Genomic DNA, 23502 nt, shown 5'->3' with positions numbered 1-23502 from the left:
GGAAAGCTGCCTCCTTTGAGGAGGAGAGACAGTGCAGTTGTGTCTGTCGTGGCTTACGAAGTCTGTATGTCGACTTCATTTTAAAATCAGAATCTTCCCTGTGTTTAAATATCTGCCAGCGCTAAACCTCTATACTTAAAAAAATATATATCCCATATGTGGATTTCACTAGTGAAATGCACCGAGACCCACCCCGGCCCTGCCCTTCTCTTGCACGCGCACACCGACACACACACAGAGCAGCTCTATCCAATACTGGTTTGGTACTTAGGATGTTTTCTCCAATACTGAGAGGGAAAAATACACAAGCACAATCAACCCCAGCTAAGTAGCTCAGCAACACCTCCCAAAAGCGAAGGTCCTTGGAGCTGGAAGACTAGGTGGATAAAAACTACCCACCGGAACAAAAACCTTACAAAAATTAAAAACTATATCATATATATTTATATATCTCAACAGACTGCTTATACCTCAGTTGTGTGAAGCACAAAACACGCACGCTGCCTCTGCTTTTTCCTCTCAGATTGTGAAGCCAATCGTTAACAGGGTGGGACGTGCTCCCTCTCTCCTCATCCCCCAACGCTGCATGCTGCACGGTGCCTCTCAGAGCAGGGACAGGGCTGTGGATGAGCGAGCGTCTTCCTCCAGTAAGAACAAAGACATCATTTTTATTTACAAAACAAAAACAAAACAAAACAAAAAAAAGGAGAAAAAAGTTTCCACACAAAAGCACTACAATGATAACTCCCTTTGGTAAAAAGTGTAATAAATGTCCTCATAGGTCTGTCTGTCGGTACTAATTCTCAAGCCACCTGGTACTATGGTACACAAGAAGCTAGTACAGTTATGCTAGCACATCAAGCATACTTCCTTTAATTAAAAAAAAAAAAAAGAAAAAAACAAAAAAATTGACAATTTGTACATTTATTTACAAAAAAAGGAGGGGAACATGTTAAAATTGTGTTGTTCTTTGTTGTGTGTGTGTACGTACATGTGTGTGAAAAGCTGGTGCATGGCACTAGGAGAGACTAGTAAACAAGCAGGTACAAAAAAACAGTTCCACTGGCACTAGAAAGGACAGACCAATCTGCACTGGTTGAGTCCAGCATGGGAGGGAGGGGAGGGGAGGGAGGAACCGAGGGTCCGGGGGCCCGTGGGGGAGCCCAGCACCTCTGGGCTGCGGGACACATCCAAGCAAGGAATCTGAAGACCACCGAGGCGGTCAGGTGGTGCACAGCCTCCTCCGTATTTCTCCTCCCTCGCTGCTCAGGCCACCGGGGAATAAAGCCTCAACACTGCTGGTGCGTATGAGCTCGTTGCGTCTCTCCGGGACCGCTCAAGTTCAGGAGGGTCCTTCCCTGCGGGGCGCATGCTGAAGTCCAAGGGCCCGTGGCCAGGGCTCCCAGCAGGTGCTGGGACACCCGCGTTCCTACAGAGGATCCCGCTGGTGACGGCTTGTACCAGCCACGCACTAGTCAAGTGGCCATGTTAACGGAGATACACAGTGAGGGGAGAAAGGCATCTTCCTTGTTTCCTTGATGCGCACGCACACACACACATCTCCCGGGATCTTCCCTGCCCCAGGGCATTTACGGTGCCTTGAATATTGTGCCGTATTTGACGCGGTACTTGTTAATGCTCACAAAGTGCAGGGTCTCTGTGTCACAGGTGGTGGTGCAGGGCACCAAGCCCTCCAAGCCTTCGCCCATTAGCCACTTGCTCGTCTCGGCTGCCATCTCGCGGGTGACGTGCTCCTTGGTCCATTTGTCCACCCAGGCCTGGAACCGCTGGTGCAGCCGCTTGCTCACTCTTTCATGGGACTACAGAAACAAAGAGGTGTTACAGAGAGGTGGCTCGAGCCACAAGCTGCAGCGTAACGCAGGGCAAAGAGGCCAAGACACGAGGCAATGTGGCCACAGGACTTGCAGTGCAGGAGCAGGCCTTTGCTAACGACAGAGGGAAGGTCCTGAGAAAGGCCCACAGGTCTCCTCCCAAGAAGCCTACACCTCTGAGAGTTACAGGACAAAAAGAACTCAGAAAGACCAAGAGATTGTGCCAAGACTAGGCAGCTCTGGCACGGTGCTCTTTTTCTTTCTTTTTTCTTTTTATAATTTAAAACGTATTTTCTTGTACCCTGCCACGCACTCCCATCAGGTTTGCAGTTAAATGTAGCTTCTGCAGTTCCTTCAGCATACTGAAGCTATACCGCACTGTATAACCTGTTGCACTCTGGTTAATGTTTTGTTTTAAATAGATGGCAATAATATTAAAGTCCTTTAAACTTCCAAGCCTAAATAGCCATACTAACTAGAATTTGCTCTTAAAGCTCCCTGGGTTTTCTCCACTGGGCAGAAAGATTCCCACAGGATGAGAACAGCATCAGAGCATTCTGAACACCTAACCAGTTTTCTCCACCCAAATCACTCTTCGGGACCAGGATTTCAAAGCCCCAGGAAAACACCCGTGGTAATCTGCGGAGCTGTGAGCTCCCCTGCTCCCATCCTTGCCACAGAAGCAGTGGTTGTACAGCAGCTGCTCTTTGTGTGTGTGTTTGATGGGGGGAAGGGGGGGCTCTGCCATGCGGGAGCGACCAGAGGACTCCCACTCTCAGTGACTGCACACAGGAAAGGCTGAGGGATGGTACCCAGAAGGACTGGCTGGGACACAGAGAACGTTTGATGCTCTGCACTCTGACTGATTCCTCGCTGTGGAAGCCTGGAAAGAACAGGCCCCCTCAGAAGCACTACAATTGAATGCAGAGGACAGGCCTTCCCTACCACAGGGGGACTACTATGCAGGGAAACTGCCTCCTGGAAGAAATTTGAGGAGGTAACGGTCAAAACCACTGTCCCACCATAATAACACTCTCTGGAGAGAAGGGGGAGAGAAGGGGAGAGGTGAGAGGATGAGCAGAGTAGAAGGTAGGAAGAAAAGCTTACATCTTAGGAACATTCAAGTAGATCTTTGGCATCATGGAAAGATAGAATAGCACACCACCCTCCTGGCAACACGAAGACTGCTAAATGTTACCCTGGGACCCCCCCAGGACATTCCATCTGACTCCCCCCACCTGACTTCTGGAGCAAGAGGTCCCAGGAAATCCCAACTGCCCACCCCAGCCCTTCCGCTCGCTCCTACCTGCTGAGCTCGCAGCAGAGCAGTCCTCCTGTACATGTAATCCTCCGATTTGATCACGTACACCATCTTATAGGAGTTCAGTTTGAATTTACACTCCAGCTTGTCCAAGCTCTCCACGTTCTCCATGGACTTCTTACTGTTTCCCTCCTTCCCTTCCTTCTCCTGCTGCTCCCGACCACGCTGACACTTACGGATCCGCCTCAGATTCCTGCAAACCAGAGAACCCCTCTTGGAATTAGTGCCCACCCTCTAGGATCACTAGGCTGGAGGTAACTGGTGGATCTGCACTGGCCCCTCAAGAACCTGCCAGACAAGTCGCATTAAATTCATTCAGTTTCAGGCCCTTACAACAAGTCACCCCACAGGGTTTATCTGTTTTGGAAACGGCAGCTATTTGCAATCAGTTCCCTGCTCATGAAAAGCACTGGTGTGGCACCCAGTGGTTTTAGGCAGAGGGTAAGTCAAGGCAGGACTGCCAGAAAGCAGTCTGGCAAGTTCCCAGCCCTCACCCTCTCTGCCACCTGCACATCATGCCATCTCTCAGTCACTGGAGAGCAGGAGCCCAGGGTGGACCCACAGGCTTTCAGGACAAGCAGCAGCATGGTACCTCCACACCGCACTGCCAGGGCAACAACTTCTGTAGTGGCATTAAAACACAGGTGACACCAAAGGCCCAGAGCTGTGGGAGAGTGCACCGCTCTGCCCTCCAGGGGACAGACCCACTGGGAAGGGTTCACAGCACAGCTTGGCCACTCACCTGGGCAGGAAGACCGGTTTCTGGGCCAGGTGCTCCCGGAGCTCAGGGGACGTAGAGTCAGAGTTGACGTACCTCTCCACGTAGTCTGACCAGCGCTGGAAGCAAGCACACCACAACATCAGGCACTGCTTTCCCACTGAACCATGCGGGGTGGTAAGGAGGCTAAGCTGCAAGTCACACACACGAGCACCGGGGCACCTCCCTGTATTTCATTCCTACAAAGGCAGGTACAACGCTTCTCTATGTGATTTTTTGGCTTCTCTAATACGAAGTAAACCCAGAAGGATTTACCTACTCATCACTGAAAACTTTACCGTGTCTTGTTGACATTTCTATCTTGTGCTAACAACCAACTGGACATCCTTGTCCAGTGCACCCTCAACCATTACAGCACTGTGGCCAAACTGCTCTTACCTCTGCTTCTACAGGGTCATCAGAGTTCTCCTCCTCAGTGTCCAGCAGTTCAATGGTTAACTGAACTTGGCCTCTGCTCTGGATGAACATCAGCTGCAAAGCCAAAGGCAGAAGGGATTCAGTGAGGTTTCAAACAGGAAAAAAATACACCCGTCCACTTTTCTCTGGGGCAAAGGGACAATAAAGCAGCTTGCATAGTCTTAAGGCCAAAAAAACACGCTTCCTGCACTACTGCCAGCAAAGAGAAAACACTGACAGCGCTGCACACTCTTTGAGGAACAGAAAAATGTTAAAGCTTTTGGAAAAATCCTTCAGTGTTGATTTTGGAGAGGTCCTTCATGAGCCCCCAACTTAAATTCGAGGGGAAAGGAAGAGAAATTATACACACAGGCTTTTCTCCAGAGTGCTGTGCTAGCTCAGAAAGGGCCCGACCACTTCCTGCATCTTAGCAAAGAAGACATGGATTTGATTAGCACAGCACACCACCTTCATTCAGCAGTGCGTACAGCCAGCAATGATTTAATGTCCAGTCAGTATTAGTAGATCTTTCCACAGCCCACAAAGGTGGAAACGCAAGAGAAATGGGAAAGTCTGAGCCAACAAATTCAAATGGGACACAGCGAATCAGTCAACACGAAGTATCGACATCCCTATGTGCTGTTTTGCTCTGCCTGCTGGGATTGATGCATGTTCTGCTGCAGACCAGCACACAGCGTGCTGGAAATACCAGCAGCACGATGTTTCTGGGCACCTGAAGTTTGGGGCACACCACCACAACTTTCCTCTCAACTTTCCAGCTTTTCTGTAGCTCTTGGGTACCTAACCAGTGCTCCATTTCCCAAGGAGTGGCACCTGCTTAGAAAGCAAGCCCCTCCCTGCTTGTTGCTTTCCCACCAAGCTCTCTACCTTGAAGCAGTTCTCCTCCGACATGAGCTGCTCAGCTTTGCGCTGGTAGGTGGCTTCCAGAAGGTTCCGAGAGGACTGTGAAGCCAGGAGGCCTCCCGTGGCCCCGTTGTTGTTCTCCGACAGGTAGAGGTCTGTGACCTGCACGCAGATCTCATCGCTCACTATGTGCTGGAGCTGCCAAAGGGAGAGCAAGGGGAGGGTGTTCGTGAGGGAGCTGCTAAACCCAGGCTGAAAAGAAGAGACCCAACGCCTTTGTGCTCAGTGTCACCTCTTGCAAAAGGTATTTCTCTTTGCCTGAGGCATTCGGGGGAGCTTGCTGTAACACGCAAACCAGTGTGACCTACCAAAATCCCGAGTGCAAAAAGCAGCTGGGAAAGCAAGAATGGCTCCAAAATACTCTTTGGAAGTGGCACCTGGCGGATTCTGGCTTCAAGAAAAGCAGCACATCAGGTTACATGAACATCTCTATTGGCCTGCCTTGTAGGTTTTAGAAATGAAAGCATTTTAGAAATGGATAAGGAGGAACTTGCTGACTGGAGACTGCTACGTGCCCATCAACATACAGTAGCAGGAAACAAAGACATAACCAAGTGCTTAAGCCATAGGGGAAAAAAAAAAAGGAAAAAAAGAAGGTTGTAAAGACATGAGTTTAAGGCTACGTGCTTAGTGACTTCTTCCAGTGGCAATGTAGAAAAAAAAAAACAAAACAGCACTACCTTTTAAATTAAAGGCAAAAATAGAATCAGGTGGCAAAAAGGAAAAAACTACGTGCGGGGAAGGCTGTGAGCAGCAGCAGGGTGGGAAGGGCCGTGCTGTTTTCTGTCTCTGAGGAGAATGGGGAGAGATATAATACCAACTCCTCACTTGGTACAAGCTTAAAATCGGAAATCGTTCAACTGTCTTTTCAATTCAGTTGAGCTCTGGACTGAAACCAAGAACTTGTAAAAAGCTGCTCCAAGGAGGAACGGCCTTTCAAACAATCCCACTCCCTGCCTCTTGCATCTGGTTTTGTTCTTTACGCTACAAAAAAGAGCACAAAGAATTTTTCCCTTGGTCACACGTTCTTCCTACGTGCCCAATAAGAGGACTAGAATGTAACAAGCAGCCTGAGCTGCTCAAGCAGGCAGATAAAAGAAACAAAGCTTTTTAGAAAAGGCACGTGCTGCTCTCATAGCACTGAAGAGAATGAAAGAAGTTATTCAAATGCTATTTAATTCTTTTTTCCAAAAGTTAAAGCAAGATTAGCTCCGCAAACACTTTCAAGTGGAATGCTTATATCCCTATAGCTTCAGGAAAAGAAAGGGAGAACTCCACATGCAGAGAAAGGATGGTCTCGATAATAAATACACCAGAGTTACCTTTCATCACCACTCCTTCAAGCAGGGTTAAGCTGGGTTAAAAAGCACCTGCAATTCAGCAGGTTATCCCCCAGCTGGCACATGTAGGTGACTGACACACCAGAACACACACTTTAGGACACAAGCAGCCTTCCTCCTCTAGCCTGGTGCCCAGCCCAGCCAGCACCCACCTGCCTCACGATGCTCTGGATCAGCTTGTCCATGGTGAAGGCGATATAGGCGTGAATGGTGAACATCTCACGCAGGGAGTCCTCGTACTGCGACGAGTCCATGTTCCCATCCAGGAGGTTGCGCACCATGTCCAGGAACGCTGGGTAGTAGTCCTCCACATCGATGTCCACTGCAGCACAAGAGAGGGAGGGGTGAGCATGGGAATGTCAGGAAGGCCCTTCCCACTCCTCCTAGGAGGGGATGGAGCAAGAGCTGCAGCCTTCACTGGCTCTGCAACATGTCTTACACTTGTCTTTTAAAGACCTTTAAGCCATAGGTACTCCCATAGTCTCTGCCTTTCCAGCAGTAGCCTCCACGAGGCCTTTAGCTCAGAAAGGCTTTTAGAAAGTCTGTCGTTAGGGAACCAAAGGATGCTTTACATATGCAAGTGCAAAATTAAAGCTCTCATTGAAACAACTGTACTGCTCTGCTGGGACTGCCTCTCACCCCACATCTTCCCACCACGATTCCCAGCTGCCCAGAGGCAGTAGAAGAGAAACGCCCACCGTAGCGTCACAGCCCAGCACACACACTGCTAACAGAAGCACCTGTCTGCCCTCAGGGTCACTCACTTGGCTCCTTCAGCCTCAGCTGGATGGCCGGGCTGTCGCTCTTGTCTCGCTTGATGCCCAGCACTTCCCTCTCCCACTCCCTCTCCCGTGTCTCCTCTTCGATCTGCCGCTCGGCCTGGGTGCAGATCCGCAGCAGCCGCAAGCACAGGATCTGATGCAGCCTCATGAAGATGTACCAGTTGCTGTTCACGTAGAAGAGGTTGTAGACCTCGTCCATGCCCCGCAGCTTCTGGGCCGTCGTGTTGTTGAACATCAGCTTGGTTTTGGGAGGACTGCCCCCTACACCGTTGTGCTTTTTCGCAGCTCCAGTAGCTTCGTCCACATCCATTTCCTCTTCTTCCTCCTCTTCCACGTCCGAGAGTTCACCTCGCTGAGCAAACAGCAGGTCTGGAATGAAGTGGTACATGATCTGCTTGATTTTGTACTTGTCCTCCTTCTGGATTCCCGTCTGCCGCTTCACGTGGTGTATGATGAGGGAAGCAGCATCCTCCAGGATCTGCTTGTCTTCATAGGCTAACGAGAGGTGCGGGCCTGTGGGAACCCCAGCATTGTCTTCTGAAGCCTGCTCTTGCCTCTGTAAAGGAGAAACAGGGCACAAATTAGTCCCCCAAGCACCTTCCTCTGCCCACAAACCCTCAGAAAGCTCTCCTGGCGACTCAGACTTCCTCTCTCAATACACCCCCTCGCAACAGAGGAAGCACCAGGCCTCCCTCCCACCGCTGCCAGAAGGCTCTCTGCAACAGATGCCAGAAGTTCACAAACATTCCTCCTGTTTACAAACCTTCCCCACCCTGTTTCTGTTCCAGAAACGGAGCCCACCTGCTACCAGCAGGATGACAGGCCTCCCCAGACGCAAGGAGATATCCCAGCACGGATGGTGCAGCCCTTTCTAAGTGAGCATCCCACTTCCCAACCACGCCAGCACTGAGAGGAAAGGAACTGAAACCACACGTGCAGACTACATAAGCTCGAGGGAAGGAAACTGCTGGTGACCACCTTACCTCATCATAGATGCTTTCAATCTCGTTGAGGAGGCTTTTTGACCTCAGGACCTTGGTATCGTTCTGCTTGAAGTTGATGCCCTGGTGGTCCAAGGACTTCAGGTAATACTTCTCATTCTGCTCTCGCCAGACTTTATTAAATCCTCTCTGGGCTTCTCGCCACTCTTCCTCTTTCATCTTTAACCTTGGATCAAGAAAGCAAAGGTGAGATAAGAGACATAAAGGTCTCACTCTGAGCTTGTAAGGAAAGCCCGGGACCTGGGAAAAAGCAGTCCCACTGAAAGGAGTTTTACAGGAACAGCACTCTGCACACCCTTTGCTGAACAAAGCTCTCTGCACACCTTTGGACACCTGAGCTTCCTGGGAACCTACTCCAGAACTTCAGCTCAGTCTCTCAAGCAAAGCACCGGTGCAGCATGGCCAGGGCAGCTCACAGAACAGTGTCCTGCAGCAGGGTGGGCACACTATGACCTTGCATGTATTGGTGGCAAGGTGGTTTCCCTTCCCAGAGGCAGTAAGCTTCGGGGGGAGGAATATCTCCCTGTGAATGGTGATATAGATGTGTTTTTAAGGAACACTACTATCCAGGAGGATAAGGTCAACACAGAAGGTGTACGCAGCCTCCTCCTTACACATCTCCAAAGGCCTGCAGTCCCCACTCCTTTTTTGTGACAGGGCTGGGTGGGGCTGACTACAGAAAACTAACTGGGGTCTGAGCACGGTGCCTGAGCAGTCGGAGCCCACAGACACACACAGGATGTGGAAAGGGATTGGATTCAGCCCTGAACAATCCACCTAGCTCAGACAGCTTCCTCATCTTACAGCTGCTGCTGCACACAGGCTGGAGAAGAAACAAGCTTCAGAGGAGACAATAAAAGCTCTGCCTCCCCCCAGCTGAGCGTGTGTGTTACAAAAGGTGATTGTTAAAAAACACAGCAACCCATCAGAACGATGGGTGCCTTTCTCAAATTGCACGGGGCAGAAATCAGCTACTCCCACATCAACAGTGCACCTGAGCACAGCCCCCAGGGCACCGTGTCACAGCCATACCTTTTCAGGACAATGGGAACAGCAACAGATGGGTTCTTCCTGAGCCCGTCAATGATGTCGGCTGCTTTGTCTGCATATATCCTCTGCAGGGCCTTGCGGTGGATCACCTCCGAGGTGCCTCCCAGGGTGTTGTCCAGCCTGAACTTGGCCTGCTCCTCAGCAGACAAACGTGAGAGTTTCTTCTGGATGGCCTCAAGGACACGGATCGTTGCCAGGTTGGTCTCCAAGACAACGTCCAGCTGAAGCGAACGGTGCGTTAGGCCCGAGTTGAATAGATAAAACACGATACTTCACGGAGACTAAGACACACCAAGAAGCAAGGAGCTGAGTGTGTTTAACAAGGTGGATTCCAGAACTGGTTTCCACGTTTGGCTGCGCTGAGAGAATCCAATTATATTATCTCTGCAGCCTAGGTAATGGTGCATCAGAATTTAACGTCTACCAGAACGATGCCGTTAAGAAATTACATTTTCCAGATGGGAGTAGAAAACAGTTGACAGTTCCTCTACAAAAGGACGTGACAGATCTGAGCACATTCAGGTAATTTCCAAGCTAACTCCCCATTTCAAGTCAAAAAGTCAATAATTTAACGTCCTGAACATATCATTTCTCAGATTATTACAGGAGAATGCATGTTCTTACAAGTGGGGACTAAGGACGAAAAAAGATGCATTGATTATATGCTGTCCACTGAACAGTTATATCTGGAGTGATGTGAGAAAGAGCTTGGTGCACAGAGCTCGGGGTAGGGGTGGTAGCTTGGAGGGAGACATGGTTACCCCAACGCTGCCTCTTGCTTTCTGAGAATGCAAGCTCTTACACAGAGAACATGAGACAGACAATAAAAACAGACTGTATGAAGTGGCATTAAGGATAGAATTACATCATCAGCTATTCACAGAACCCCAAGGCTCCCAAGGAAAACAACTCACCTCAAAACGCTCATCCTCACACCTGTAGATGTGCTCTTCGTATTGTGTCTTCTTGGAGCTCACAAAAGTGGAGTCTTCAGACCAGGAAGGGAAGGAGACCCAGGTGTCATTCAAAACCTTGCAGCATGGCAGAGAAATACAAGCATCACAGTCAGTCTTGAAATGCTGAGCAGCAAAAATTGCTTCTCCCTTCCAATGCAGAGGATGCCCAGCACCCACAGGGCAACCCCAAACATACAGAGCTGAAACAGCCCAGCGGTATGGAAAACTCATCTGCTGGCAATGTAAGAAAAAACTTGCAAGGGAAGAGAGAGAAAGAGAGGTGAAAGGAGCTTTTCCATTCCATTGGAAGAACTGGCTCACTGTGGTTCACTCATCACACATCTGATTCACCACTGACAGCACCGGGTGCTCGTCATGCTAAACATTGACTGTTGGACACAGTGTGGTTTCTGCCTCCAAACAAGGCTCATTAGGTATATAAATCCATACCCCAGCAACACCTTTCCTCACAAAGATGCTGAGCACCTGCAGTTTTACTGCCTCCCAAAAAGCCACAACAGAACAGAAGATTTTGGCAGGCAATCTTGAAAAAAATCAGGTCTAATTTTCACCAACCTGAAGCCTGAAGAACCGAGTCATTAGATTCTCACAGAAAGAAAAGTTTACAGATGTATCACACAAGACACTTCTGATAGGACTCGGATCAAAAACTTAGAACTCTTTCCTGCCTAGTTTGTTTTCACTATCCTGCCATTATTTCAATTAACCTCGTATCACTGCTCACTGCTTGACTCAATCACCTGCATTCATCCTCACTTCTCAAGGAAAGGAGGCGAAATTGATGTTCCAAAATCTTCTGCCTGTTTGTGCTAGGTGTCCCTGCTGACAGCAGTCCCCTAGGAATGGGGGGCTTCTAATACCAGCAGAGGATCAGGATCAGTCAGCACCATTCCCCTCCGACCAAAAGGTGGTTATGTGAAAGGACACAAGGAGAGCATGTGGTCCTGCTGCACTGTGCAAGGAGGGCAGCTTTGCCTCTAGGCCAACAATGCTCCTTCAGGGAGCCAACCTCCTGATGCAGCACACCAGGTCCCCATGGCTCGCCTCAGCCTTGCAGGGTGAAGGAGAGAAGAGTGAGAGAAATATGCAGGAGAAACTTATCCACAGAAGATGTGCTTTTCTTTTTAGCTCAGACTACAGACAGCTCTGAGCGCAGACTAAGCAGGAGTATGGTGAAAAAGGCAGCAATCACCTTGAATTACATACTCCCTCGCAGAAGTATTTAAACTTCACACCTACTGAGGTTCTTTTTCTTTTTCCCCCAGATGCTCCCCAGTGCCTCATGCAGCTCTTTCCAAAGCACCAGTGGAGAAGAGCAGAGGACAGCCACCAAAGCCCCAAGGGCACTGCATCTTCCAGCCAGCTGCTGGCACCGCCTCAACCCTGGGAAATAAGATCCTGGACCCAATCCACACGTTTGTAAGGGAGCCAAGTGCTCCCTCGTACCTGCACAGCCTTCCTCTGCCACACGGCTGCTGGCTGGGAGCTGCTTACCTCTTTACACAGCGGTGTCCGCCCCGTGCACTTGGGCTGCTGGTAGCTCTTGGGCAAGGCGCGATAGCTGGAGCCCAATCTTTTACAGGAGGCATAATCTATCTCCATGGCAATCCCTTCAGTTGCCCGTTCCTTGGGATACGTCTCCATGTGAACAGACTCCTTATACCCCAGGAAGTTTTTAAACCAAGTGAACAGTTCGGGGAATTTCCTAGAAATAAAAGGAACAAAGTGAAAAAGGAGTGCGACAGAAAGCAGTGAGCAGTGCTGAGCTGTGATACTGAGGCTAGAACCACTTGCAAGAGACAGCAGTTGCCCAAGAAGACCCTCTGATTTACCAGTTTGGTGAGAGGACCTCTGCTCAATCCCACTTCCACCAAGTGGGAAGCGAGTACCCGTCTGTTGGTCAGGTGCTGGACAGCTGCAGTGATACGACAAATCGAACCTGTTACTGGAATCACTGCTCATCTATTGCTTTTCCATTACATGACTGAAGGTAATGTCCGACTTCGGAGTAAGAGAACTGCATGACACCTTTCCCGAGGCAGATATTCACCCTTCCAGCCAGGAGCACAGGCTGATGAGAGGATAATTATTAACAGTGATTTTAGGTGATTAATACAGACTCATTCCGAACAGTACTTGAAGTTATAATTTCTATTTAAACTATGGTACTGATTATCAGGTTTGGTTTCAGGGCAGAATACAGGTGCTGTTTTTCTTTGCTAGTTTTAATGGGTTTGTATAAGCACTCAAACTTCCTTGAGGGGACATTCCCCGTTGTCATTGGACAGGTGAGCTTTTCTTGACGGAAATAATCTATGAGTCCAGAGCAAGAGGCCACAATAGTGTGCTGTGGACTAATTCAAACTACACAGACACGGCTGTGCATCACGACCAGATGTGCTGGGCTTCACTTCTCCCCTCACACAAAGAAACAAGCTCCACTTACCCCAGGAATGGGGAAACTAGCTGCACCAGCTCTGCACGGGAGATCACCTCCTGGTTGAAAATAACCAGGCAGCGAAGGAAGTTTTCGTACGCTTCTGTGCTTCGCAGAGCTTTGCGGACCTTGGGGAAGAAGAGGGAAAAGGGTGAGAGCAGCTCATCCACCAGCACTCTGCATTCAACACTGTGCTTCCCCCACCTATGCAAGACTTTATTGGAGAGGCTCCAGGGAGCCAGAAAAACGAAGGAAGCCATCTCCTTGCTGGTGTGCCTGCCACTCAGTGCATTACCTTGGAGAAGGGAGTTGTAAGCAAGTACAAAACTCCCAGCAGCTGGAGCACAGATGAGCCCAGCTGTGCATGCAGCAGCACAGACCCACCTGGGTGGGAATCAGGGCTAAGAGACCCGTGTCACAGCGAGCACCCCTCTGCATTACAGCTCGAGCCGTCACAGACACAGCGAACTCTGCAGCCCTCAGCACGAGAAAACAGCAATTCATTCCAACACCATTACTTTTCCCACGAGGACAGTTAGCATCTACACATCAAACAGATCTATCACTATTAAGAAATCCTTCAGTACAGTTACAGTTCTGCAGCAGGGACTTCTACGTTTACTCGTGGGAACACCTACGCATCCTTGGAGTGACAGGGTGGTTCTCAGTCACCACCAGCTGGCTTACAGTGTGCTGCACACTGTAGGGAAGCAAGCGTGGCTCTGATGGCAAGCCCTCCTCCCACAGCAGGTGAGAAGCTAGAGAATGACCTCCAGGGAAAAAAAAGACACACGTGTCCATGCAAAGAACACCACCAATCTTTCAAAAAATGCAGTGGATCTGATGCAGAAGTCAGATGATACAGCTGGGGTCAACAAGAGCAATGTTATCAGTGTGGCATATAGATCAGAAACCTCACTGTGACAAAAGAAATCAGGATGCATGCACGCTACAAACATCAATCAGTGACACCAGACAGCTCCCTCAGTCTCACAGCTCACCTTCTCAAAGAACAGAGATTCTGTCCCCACACCATGCTTGCTGGCTTCTGCCAAGGACTGGTCTTTTAAACCAAGCAGCTTCGGTTTCTTCTGTTAAAAATAACACACAAAAAAAGGGCTTTTCAGCAGAGGAAGTCACTGTATTTTGATCACGTATCACCCAAGGGCTTCAGCCTCCAGCCCACACCACTTGCTCTCAGACAGAAGAAGGGTGGCTTTTTCAGAAGGGAGCTCGTCTAAAACGTGGCCCCCACGTTAATGTACTCACCTTTAATTCACACAGAACACCCAACAAAGGTCCCATCCTTTCCTCTCACAAGCTGACTGAAACAATCACTGCTTGTACTACTTCATTTTCTAAGTAGTTTGAAGAATTACCAAAACCCATTTTTTAAAACCATCATTCATCCCGTTCTTAGATTCTTAGACCTCCCTAAAAGCAGTATACTTCTACTTCCCGTACTCCACATCCTCAGAAAAGCTTAAAACTGCCTCCAAACATGTTTTAATCTGCTGCATTTTTAAGAAGAAAGGTGGGAAGGGGAAGGAAGTCACTGGATTTAAACAGCACAGCTAGATGTGGCAATGCTCTTCTTCCCCCGAGACAAACTCAAAACATGAGTAAGCTGAAGAGGACAAGCTCAGCTACAGGAATCATCCCTTCATTGCTGCAAGCACTGAATTGATGAACACTTGATGAACAAGCACAATTTGCTGTAAGTTTTGCTTCAGTTTCCTGGGAAGCACACAGCTGCTGAGCTAGCAGCACGTGCCCTTACCTTCACCGGAGGGGTTGTCCCCGCGCCCGAGTGTCGCCGGATCTGACACCCGTTTTGGTTGGGCCTTTGCTGCTTGTTGTTGAGCTGTGGCTTCTTCACTGTGCCACCATGATCATTTCTCACAGACTCCACTTTCTCTGCAGTCGTCTTGCTTAACAGCTTAGTTAGAAACAAAGCCACGAGATCATCAGAGCTGAGTTTCACCCCATCAGCCAAAAACTACTATGCCTGCTCCTCCCAGCTCTAGGTGACCATTCTACCCTACTGCGGTTATGGAAGTCTTAGAACAACCCTTCCAGGCAAAGGAGTTGTACTTAAAAGAGAAGTTATTGACAGAAAACACGGTCTATCACCCTGAGCCATCATCCAAGCTCGGTAAAAGACCACTCCAAAAAAGCAAGACAGGACAAGCTTGTCGTTCTGAGCAGAGACTCCCCTACAGAAGCACTTCCCTACTTCCAGCCCCAGCCTGCCTCAAGTAGACTCACCACTGAGCTGTTGGCATCTGGCAGGAACTGCCCGAACTCAGAGAGCAGATCCTCCTGGTTCTTGAAGAGGCGAGCCACCTGCGCGTACACCTCCTGCTCCGTCAGCGCCGGCGTGTAGTTGCCCCCGGCCTCCTTGGCATTGCGCTGCTCTTTCTGCCACACAAAGAGAAGGGTCAGACAAAAGGATGTCTGAGCTATTTCAGTGACAAAGGAAAAGAGCCCTCGTACGAAGAATGAAGCTGCAGAGGTCTCAGCATCTCAAGCAAAGGCCGGTGCTAAGCGCCCAGCTGGCTGTGGACTAGGGGGACAATGCTCAAGGAAGTGATTTCTTCACTTTTAACACAGCCAGAGCTCTGCTCAGCTTGCTGACCAGTGCTAAGCAAAGAATTATTTAGACTGGAAAAGAACTATACAGAGAAGCCCAGCAGAAGCCCATAATGCCCACCTCAGCCAGCAAAGAAAGAGGAACGACTCCACCCGGCGCTGCCAAAGCTCACCTGATAGGTATGGAGGATCTCCAGGAAGGCTTTGTAGATGTCTGGCTGTCCCTGGAACCGGTTCTTGATCTTGTTGACGTAGTTGATGGCGTGATTAAACTCGACGGGCTGATTGTTCTGCAGGGATGGTGTGGTTCCCAGAGAGATTGTCACGGGCGTGTGAGGCTGCACGGGTGGTGAGCGCGGGGATGCGTACGGTGGGATCGGGGGGGTCTGCTGGCTGGCAGGAGTGTGAGCCTGCAGCTGTGATGGCTAAGGGGACAAGGAGCCACGTCAGACATGGGCAGACCCTTTGTGCTTCAAATAAAGGCACCTGCATCCCACGTAGATGCCATATCCCGAGGAAGTGAGATGGCTTATAAATGTACCTGGTGCCAGCAGGGATATCTCTGAGCTGGAGGGTCACAGGAGACAGCAGCTGGGCATTTCCCACTACTACACCCAGTCAAGCAGTCTCTACCCATATCCCTGGATGACTTTTGACATGCTTTCTTAAAATACTGGTTTTGTTGCTGGCTGCTCTTTTATTTTATTAACTGCTACTAAATAATTACTCCCACCCCAGGCCTAGCATTATCTTTCACAGACTCAGTGCTTCCTAGTAGTTGTCTAAGCAAAAAACTGCTGTCAAGAGCCAAAACTGAGCTGTCCCATTTCCCAATCAGTGCTTTAAAGATTAACAGAAGCACAAACAGGGGCAGACTGAGCAGAAGAGAGTCGCTATCCAAAGCAAACAAATAAACAAAAATTGGGTAGGCCAGCAGAGAGACCAGAACACCAGCCCCTCCAGCTTGTTCTGAACATCTGTTTCTCTTTACCACTTGCCTTTGACTGAGATCTGACAAGAGACACATCCAGTCACACAAAAACAGAACCAATTTAGGCTCTCTGGAACACTGCAAGTTAGCTGGCCTCTAGTTAAAAATGAAAGTAAGGCAACAGCAAGAGGAAACTGCAGGTCTTTTCAACATGGAGACCAAGAGTACATAGTTAAGAGATTATCCCTTGAAACTGTGGGGATTCTTTCCCTCCTTTGCACATTTGGAGGTTCAAATACATGAGATTTTATATAGATTGAGCTCTTAAAAGCCACCTGTATTACCCTATTCAGTTTTCAGTCCCATACAATACATCTGGTGGATGCAGCATCTGGATTACATCTAAAGCAGAGACCAATTCCCTCTGTTACCGAGAGGTCTCCATTTCAGGCACACTAAGTGACACTTAAGACAACATCGTGGTCATTTTGTTTGAACCCTTGCACTTCAGCTTTGCCAACAACTTCCGTGCCCGTCCAGCTGATGGCTAAACCAGACTACCCTTTCTGTTTGTTTTTGTGCTGCAGCAGCCAGCCAGTCTGAAAACGACATTTTGAGCAATACAGAATCCACCACGTCACTAAAGGAACCCTTCAAAAAAGCTTCACTGCTCCAAGCATTTGGAAACAAGCACACGCCTTCACACTGAGGGCAACGTCTGCGTCACCGCCTCTGCTTCACAAGGAATTTCTTGGGGTTTGGGTTACTCTGAGACAAGAAATCCCATTTAATTCCCCACCTGCACACTGGTGTCAGCTGGAGGCAGCCAGCTCCCCACGCAGGAGCCAGCAAACGCCGCTCACTCGCTCTCACCTTGCTGATTTTGGCGGGTGGTGGCAGCGGCGCTGGCTGTGCTGGTGTTGGGGTCGACTGCGCTGAAGGCTGAGACTGATGCTGGGGCTGAGGCTGAGGCTGGGGCTGCAAGCCATGAGTGGGGATCTGGTGAACCTGCCCCGGTGTCGTCACGTTCACCATATCATTTGTCTGCACCTCGATCTTGTAGCCAGGAGGCAAGAAGGTGTTGAAACCCATAATCAAGTCCGGGTGGCCCTTGAAGAGCTGCGATACGCGGCTGATCACTCCTGGAGTATCAATGCTGAGCAAGGAAGAAAAGCAGAATGTTACCATCTTCTATCTCCCTCCCAGTGGTAACTCAAGCTCTGTGCACGACCATTCTCCCTTAGCATTTCTATCTCGCCATCTGTAACCCACAGATGAACCCACAAAACACAGCAAAACTGGCAAGACCACCAGACAGCCAGGGATGTCAGCTAGCAAGGCTGAACTGCAGCTCTAAGCAGAAACTCTTTTAGTATCAATGAAGAAATGGGTATAAATGAAGTTCTGAAACTCCCAGAACAGATACTCTTAAGTCTCAGAACAGAAAGCACGCAACTGTTTTCACACCACCGTGGGGATGTGCTGCTCTGCAATGGAAGGACAAGAGCTGAGCTTGAGCTCTGCCCACAAACATGCATACAGTGAGAGCAGCCTGAGTGGAAGAAGCAGCACGAAGCGCGTTACCTTTGAGATTTGAATTCCTTCATAATATCCAAGAAGTCATTGTAGACCTGTGGCTGACTGCCAAACTGCAGCTTCACCTGGTCAAGGTATGACAACGCATCCTCCACCTGGAGGCAAAACAGACAGCTTGCACTGGCACAGAAGATTTTATGTCACCTATGTAGCTCAGCAAAACATGTCTTTGAAAGCACAGCTGGTAGGCCTGAGCCAGGAAGGGAAATGAAGGTGATCTTGGTCACCGTAATACCAGCACCACATTACCAGTGTAATACCCACGTCACCACCAGTGATGTGACTGCTAGGATAAACAGAACCAGACTGAGCATTTTTCCTGTATTCGTATGTGGAAATGATTACGGGAGCCTAAGAATAAGCAGAAAGTGGAAATGACATATTTGGAGTAGTAGATGTCTGCCAGGTACACACTTTCTGAAAGCCAGACATTTCAGGTCGACACAGAAGGATTTTGAAAATGGCAGCTTTGGGCAGTAAACAGTTTTATGCCTCAAACAGCAAGAAGTTTATGAACCGTTTGTGTACTACCATCCAATTTCCAGATATACCAAAGGCATAGCCCAGCCTGACATGAGTGCTCTGTGCAGTTTGTCATCAGCTGCACAGGGCCCTCTCCCATGTTGGAAATTAAAGGACAGCAGCAGAGGAAAGGTGAGCAGGGCTGGTCCCAACCCTGCATCTCGGAGGGACTGCCAGCAGTTTCGTTAGGAGAAAGAACTACAAGTTACAAAACCATTTTCAGAGGGAAATGGAAATGAAGCAGAAGGACCTCTTGCTCAGCAAAGCACTGGTTTCCAGCTCAACTGGAAGAGATCTGCCCTGTATGCGGGCGAAAGCACTGATTCACGTGTCTGCCTTCTTCCTAGAGCTGGAAGAAGCTCTTTTCTTAAGGATTTTACAGCACGTAAGCCAAGAACAGAGCCTTCTGCACTCCCACCCTCTGAAGCCATGCATTCAGAGAAGCCCCAAACCTTTTGGCCGTCCCACCCACGTTACCTTGAGCCTCTGGAACTGCTGCTGGCCCTGCACAGGCACAGCTGGGGGGGCTGGGTGTGCGTGGCTCTGCACCACCTGGCTGCTGTGTGGCTGCACCGGGGCGGTGTGGTGGTGGCCGCCGTGCACTGCTGCCAAGGCCGGCCCGTGGCTGCCCGAGCTCTGTGGCACGGCTGACACCTGTGTGAGACATAAAGGACTGTGACTGCCTCATTGCTAGCACAAACGGAAGGAAGAAATGCACAGGGAGAGCAATTCAGACTGAGTCAAGGTTCTCCTCTCTAAAAATGTTGGATGGGATCCTAAAGCCCACCCCCCAGCACATCCTCTGCTGCAGGCTGGTCACGCCCCAGCTCAGGTTGCCCAAGGGCCCATCCACATCCTTATAGGTTCATTAGGTTGGAAAGGACCTACAAGATCATCTAGTCCAACCATCCTCCTATCACTATCCCTACCCAACTACTAAATCAAATCCCTTAGCACCTCATCTAAACGCTTCTTGAACAGTACTAGGGACGGTGCCCCAACCACCTCCCTAGGCAGGCCATCCCAGTGCCTGACCACTCTTCCAGAGAAAAAATGTTTCCTCAGGTCTAATCTAAATCTTCCCTGGCGCAACTTCTGGCCATTCCCTCTTGTCCTGCCATTATTTATCAGGGAGAAGAGGAAAAATCCTTGTCGCCTACAGGGATGGGGCACCCACAGCTCTAGGCAGCAGTCCAGCGCCTCACTATCCTCTGAGTGAAGAATTTCCTCCTTACATCTTACCTCAATCTGCCCTCTTTCTGTTTAAAACCAGCAGCAGAAGCCTCTTCAAACAAGGAGAGGCACTCAACGACATCTTTTCTAACAGCTCAGTTTCCTGAAAGTTTCCATTTTAAATGACAGATTGTTAAGCTTAAGATCACCTAAGATATCCAAAGCCTGTGGCGGAGACACTGCTAGAACAAACCTCCTCCTAGCTCATGAACCACGGAGCAAATCCCTGTGTGCACTTCTCTTAGGATTCAGACTGTGATCTCAATCATTCAAGACAGTGGTGTTCACAAGAAGCCAAACAACACCACATCCCGTGGTCAGGGCCACCTAAGCATCAAAGCTGCCAACCTTCACGAGTTACAAGTGAGACCTACAGAGAAGTTCACTGTCCCATCCTAGCTTTTCTTTTTTTCCCCTAAGTGACCGAAACAAAACCTCGTCCCTAACCCCAACTTCAGCTGTGCAAAAGCAGCGTGTTAAGCGGTTGAATGGCAATGTCTCCCCCAGGACGTGGCAGACCCACCTGGTAGCTGGGAGTTACCGAGTACTGGATCCCCGTGGCAGACTGCATGGTCTCTGAGACCGCCTCATACACCGGCGGAGCCGGGGCGAGCACGCGGTGCTGGTGCTGGAACGCGTCGGTGCTGCTGGTGATACGCCTCTGCTGCGCCGTGTACACGGGTGACTCCTGCTCATCCAATCGCCGCTTCATTCTGAGCTCATGCTCAGGAAGCGCTAAAAAACCTAGTTAAAGGAGAAAAAAAAAAACAACCTTCAGTCTGACTGCTGCCTGGGTAACACGCCAAGCTCCCCCAGAGCACTGCACGGGGCAGCCTAAACCCTTAGCTCATGTAGCACACTGAGGTACTGGGGAAATACACCGAGGTGCTGCCAAAAACACACCCTGCAGCCAGCTCCTCGCCTGGCTCCTCTCACGTGGAGGGAAGGAAGAGTGCTTTGTGCGTGTTCAGTGCTGCTCTGTGAGTTGCACCTTCCAACACCAGCCCCAAAACTTCAGAACCTGCATGCTCCAGGAATTTCTTTAGCTCGTTGTACCTGCCCCAGGTGTGTTTTCGCACAGCTGCACACAAACTACCAGCCCCCCAGGCTCACAGGGAGCAGCATTTAGCTCTGAACAAACTTCCAGTTGTATGCTAATGGCGCCGGGACCCAGCAGAGCAGGCTGGCAGCGAATCCCCAGCACTTTGCATGACAATGCCAGGCCCCGGGCGCCAAGTCTGGGCAAAGCCTTGGTGGCATCCATTTCTAGAAGGCAACTGAAGCCCTGGGCTCTGCCGAGCACTGCACCTGCCCCAGCTCCTGCATCTCGCGGGGAACATGTGCCAGCAAATGCTCCTCAAATCACACTCCTTCCATCCCTGAGGCCCCACTGATCTTCACCTGGTGCGTCCCACGGATTTGCTCGGTTAGGAGGGCAGACTGCGCTACGGTTACAAAGGACTTTGAGTCAAACATTTAGAAAGCCCCAATTCGAATTGCATCACCTGTGATCTTAATTGGGGCGGGAAAAGTAAAGACTGAAAAAAATACAGTATGGTGTGTGGGAGATGGAAAGCAAGACACAAACTTCAGGTTCTGCCCTTCATTAAAAGCATTCACCCGAGGCTCCCAGCTGAACAACGGCTTCACAGAGCAAGCCCCACACTACACAGACCACACGGGGCCTGCATCCCCTCCCTCCCAGCACCACTCCTACCCAAGATATCTTTTCACTTCAGTTGGAGCATTCCTCCACAGGAATACACCCCTCCACAGGAGGACTAAAGCTCCACTCTGCTTTTTCACTTTCCTTTTCCTGGGTTGCAAGTTGTCCCCTTGCAGGAGGGGAGCAAATTGTGCAGGTCTGTCCTCTGACACCTGTTGGAGCCACAACACTCCTGCACACAAATGATGCTTTCAAGAACATGGTGTGAAACCCCACAAGAGAGATTTCAGCCCTTGCAGATGTGAGGCAGCCCTGACATGGACAGGGAAACAGCATAGCTACAGGTCAAGCATTTAATGCGTGCAGGGGCTGCTCAAACGCCCTCAGGAGGCTGTGAATCTCTCTGAATCGCTGAAGAGGAGCTCTCATGCCACAAAAGAGCCAGAGATGTGGAGAAATCCCACAAGGCAGATACCCTTCTGCACATCACCTGCTGTCTGAGCACGTTGAAGGACACCCAAACGCACGGGTCTTTGTACTGACAGCTCTGTTGCTCTCACTTTGAATATTAAGCATATTAAGCGGGAGCACTGAGGGTTTGCTCCCGAGGTGCAAAGGACCCAAAGCTCAGAAGCAGCATGCGTGTGGCTCAGGATCATGGAGCTATGACATCTTAGCTGAGTGCTCACGGCATGCCCTCACCTACACTCTCCCTCCCCACATGCAGCAGTACCTGCAGCCACTCATTACCTTCCCCATGACAGCAGAGCCAGGGGAGCTGGGACAAAGCAGCATGGCACTGAGAGCACACCCACAGCCCCACAGCACGGAACAGCAGCCACAGGACTGTGGATCTGCTCCAGCTTTACCAGCCACGACAGCTTCCCAGTGCCGGAGGAAAGCAGAGCATGGATCGTACATCCCAGAAAGGAGAGTGACTCGCTCGTGTCACGGTTAAGCTCTCGACAGAGGCCGCTGGCCATGAGCACAGTGTGAGCTGTTTCTTACAGCACCTGTTCATAGTAGTGCACACTTAAAAGAAAAGGGATGGCTTTGTTGTTTATACTGCACTTTGCTGGGTTTTTGAAGCAGCCTTCCCATCCCCCATTGCTCAGGAGGCACAGAATCGCACAGCAAGCAGAGTTGGAAGGGACCTCCGGAGATCAGCGAGCCCAACCCCAAGAAGAAAGCGGGGAGGGGAGGTGCTCTCCCTGCTGCCGCCCCAGCTCTGCTCACGGCGCTGGACGGGACAGGGAGGACAAGGGGGAAGATCCAGGCTGGGAGAGCACGGCTTCAGCCGCCAGCTTCCTCCGCACCGCGGGACGAAGGGGGGGGGGGGGGGGCTGAATCCTACAGGTGCTCTGATATTAACGTGCGGGAGCAGCTCGGCGCCGAAAGCTCAGGAAGCGAGCGGAGCGCGAAGACGCGAAAGCAGGAAACGGGAGCTGGGGGTGGGCCGGGCCCAGGGATGTGAGGGCGAGGCGGGGCGAGGCGGGGCGAGGCGGGGCCGAGGCGGCCCCGAGCGGGGGGCGGAGCGGGGGGCGGGAGGCTCCGTCCCGCAGCGCGCCCAGAGCCGCTCGCCCCGCCCGCCGCTCCCGCCATGCCGGGCTCCCCCCGCGCGCACACACACACACACACATATATTATATATCTATACAGACACACGCACGCACGCACACCGGGAGTAAAAGCCCACCCCGGGCCCGGGCCCGGCCCCGCCCCGACGGATGGCTGCCCCCCCCCCAACCTCTCAGCCCCGCGTCTCCCCAACGCCGCCGCTCCCCTTACCTCGAAGCGGCGGCGCCCGGCGGCGGCCCGCTCCCTCCCGGTTGTAGGCCCGGGGTGGGCGAGGCCCCGAGCTCGGCCCGCTGGGAAAGAGAGGGGCGCGGATGAGGTAACCGCCGCTCGGCCGCCGCGGCGGAACGCTGCCCGCTTCTCTGTTCCCCGGGAAATCCCGCCCCTCCCCGCCGCAGGGAGGGGGGGAGCCCCGCGCTGCGATTGGCGAAACTCCGCGTCGCTCAGCGAGCCGGCCAACCGCCGCGCTCGGCCCGCCCCCCTCGCCCGCCCCCATTGGCCGCGGCCGCCAGGAAGGGGATGTGGAGAGGAAGGGGAGGGGAAGCGGGG

At 50.9% G+C, this 23502-nt stretch overlaps 1 protein-coding gene across 1 annotated transcript; it reads right to left on the bottom strand.

The window, feature by feature from the left end:
• Positions 1-850: 850 nt before the first annotated feature.
• On the bottom strand, positions 851-23312 carry SIN3A (SIN3 transcription regulator family member A). Its single transcript, XM_065733607.1, has 21 exons — positions 23167-23312; positions 20236-20456; positions 18957-19133; positions 17946-18052; positions 17235-17517; positions 15604-15855; positions 15107-15259; positions 14619-14777; positions 13840-13929; positions 12848-12966; positions 11896-12106; positions 10339-10455; positions 9407-9645; positions 8357-8540; positions 7356-7929; positions 6744-6913; positions 5216-5389; positions 4310-4402; positions 3896-3990; positions 3139-3346; positions 851-1820 (listed from the first exon to the last, which is right to left on the bottom strand). Exons 2-21 carry the CDS (start codon positions 20422-20424, stop codon positions 1590-1592), a joined length of 3825 nt encoding a protein of 1274 aa, XP_065589679.1. The 5' UTR covers positions 20425-20456; positions 23167-23312; the 3' UTR covers positions 851-1589.
• Positions 23313-23502: the final 190 nt, after the last annotated feature.

This window comes from Cyrtonyx montezumae, unplaced genomic scaffold, assembly GCF_038088225.1.
Source record: "Cyrtonyx montezumae isolate F1298 unplaced genomic scaffold, pur_monq_1.0 scaffold_17, whole genome shotgun sequence".
Classification (NCBI taxonomy): domain Eukaryota; kingdom Metazoa; phylum Chordata; class Aves; order Galliformes; family Odontophoridae; genus Cyrtonyx; species Cyrtonyx montezumae.
The sequence above is the reverse complement of the archived record's forward strand: the minus strand, read 5'-3'. Positions and strand labels throughout refer to the sequence as shown.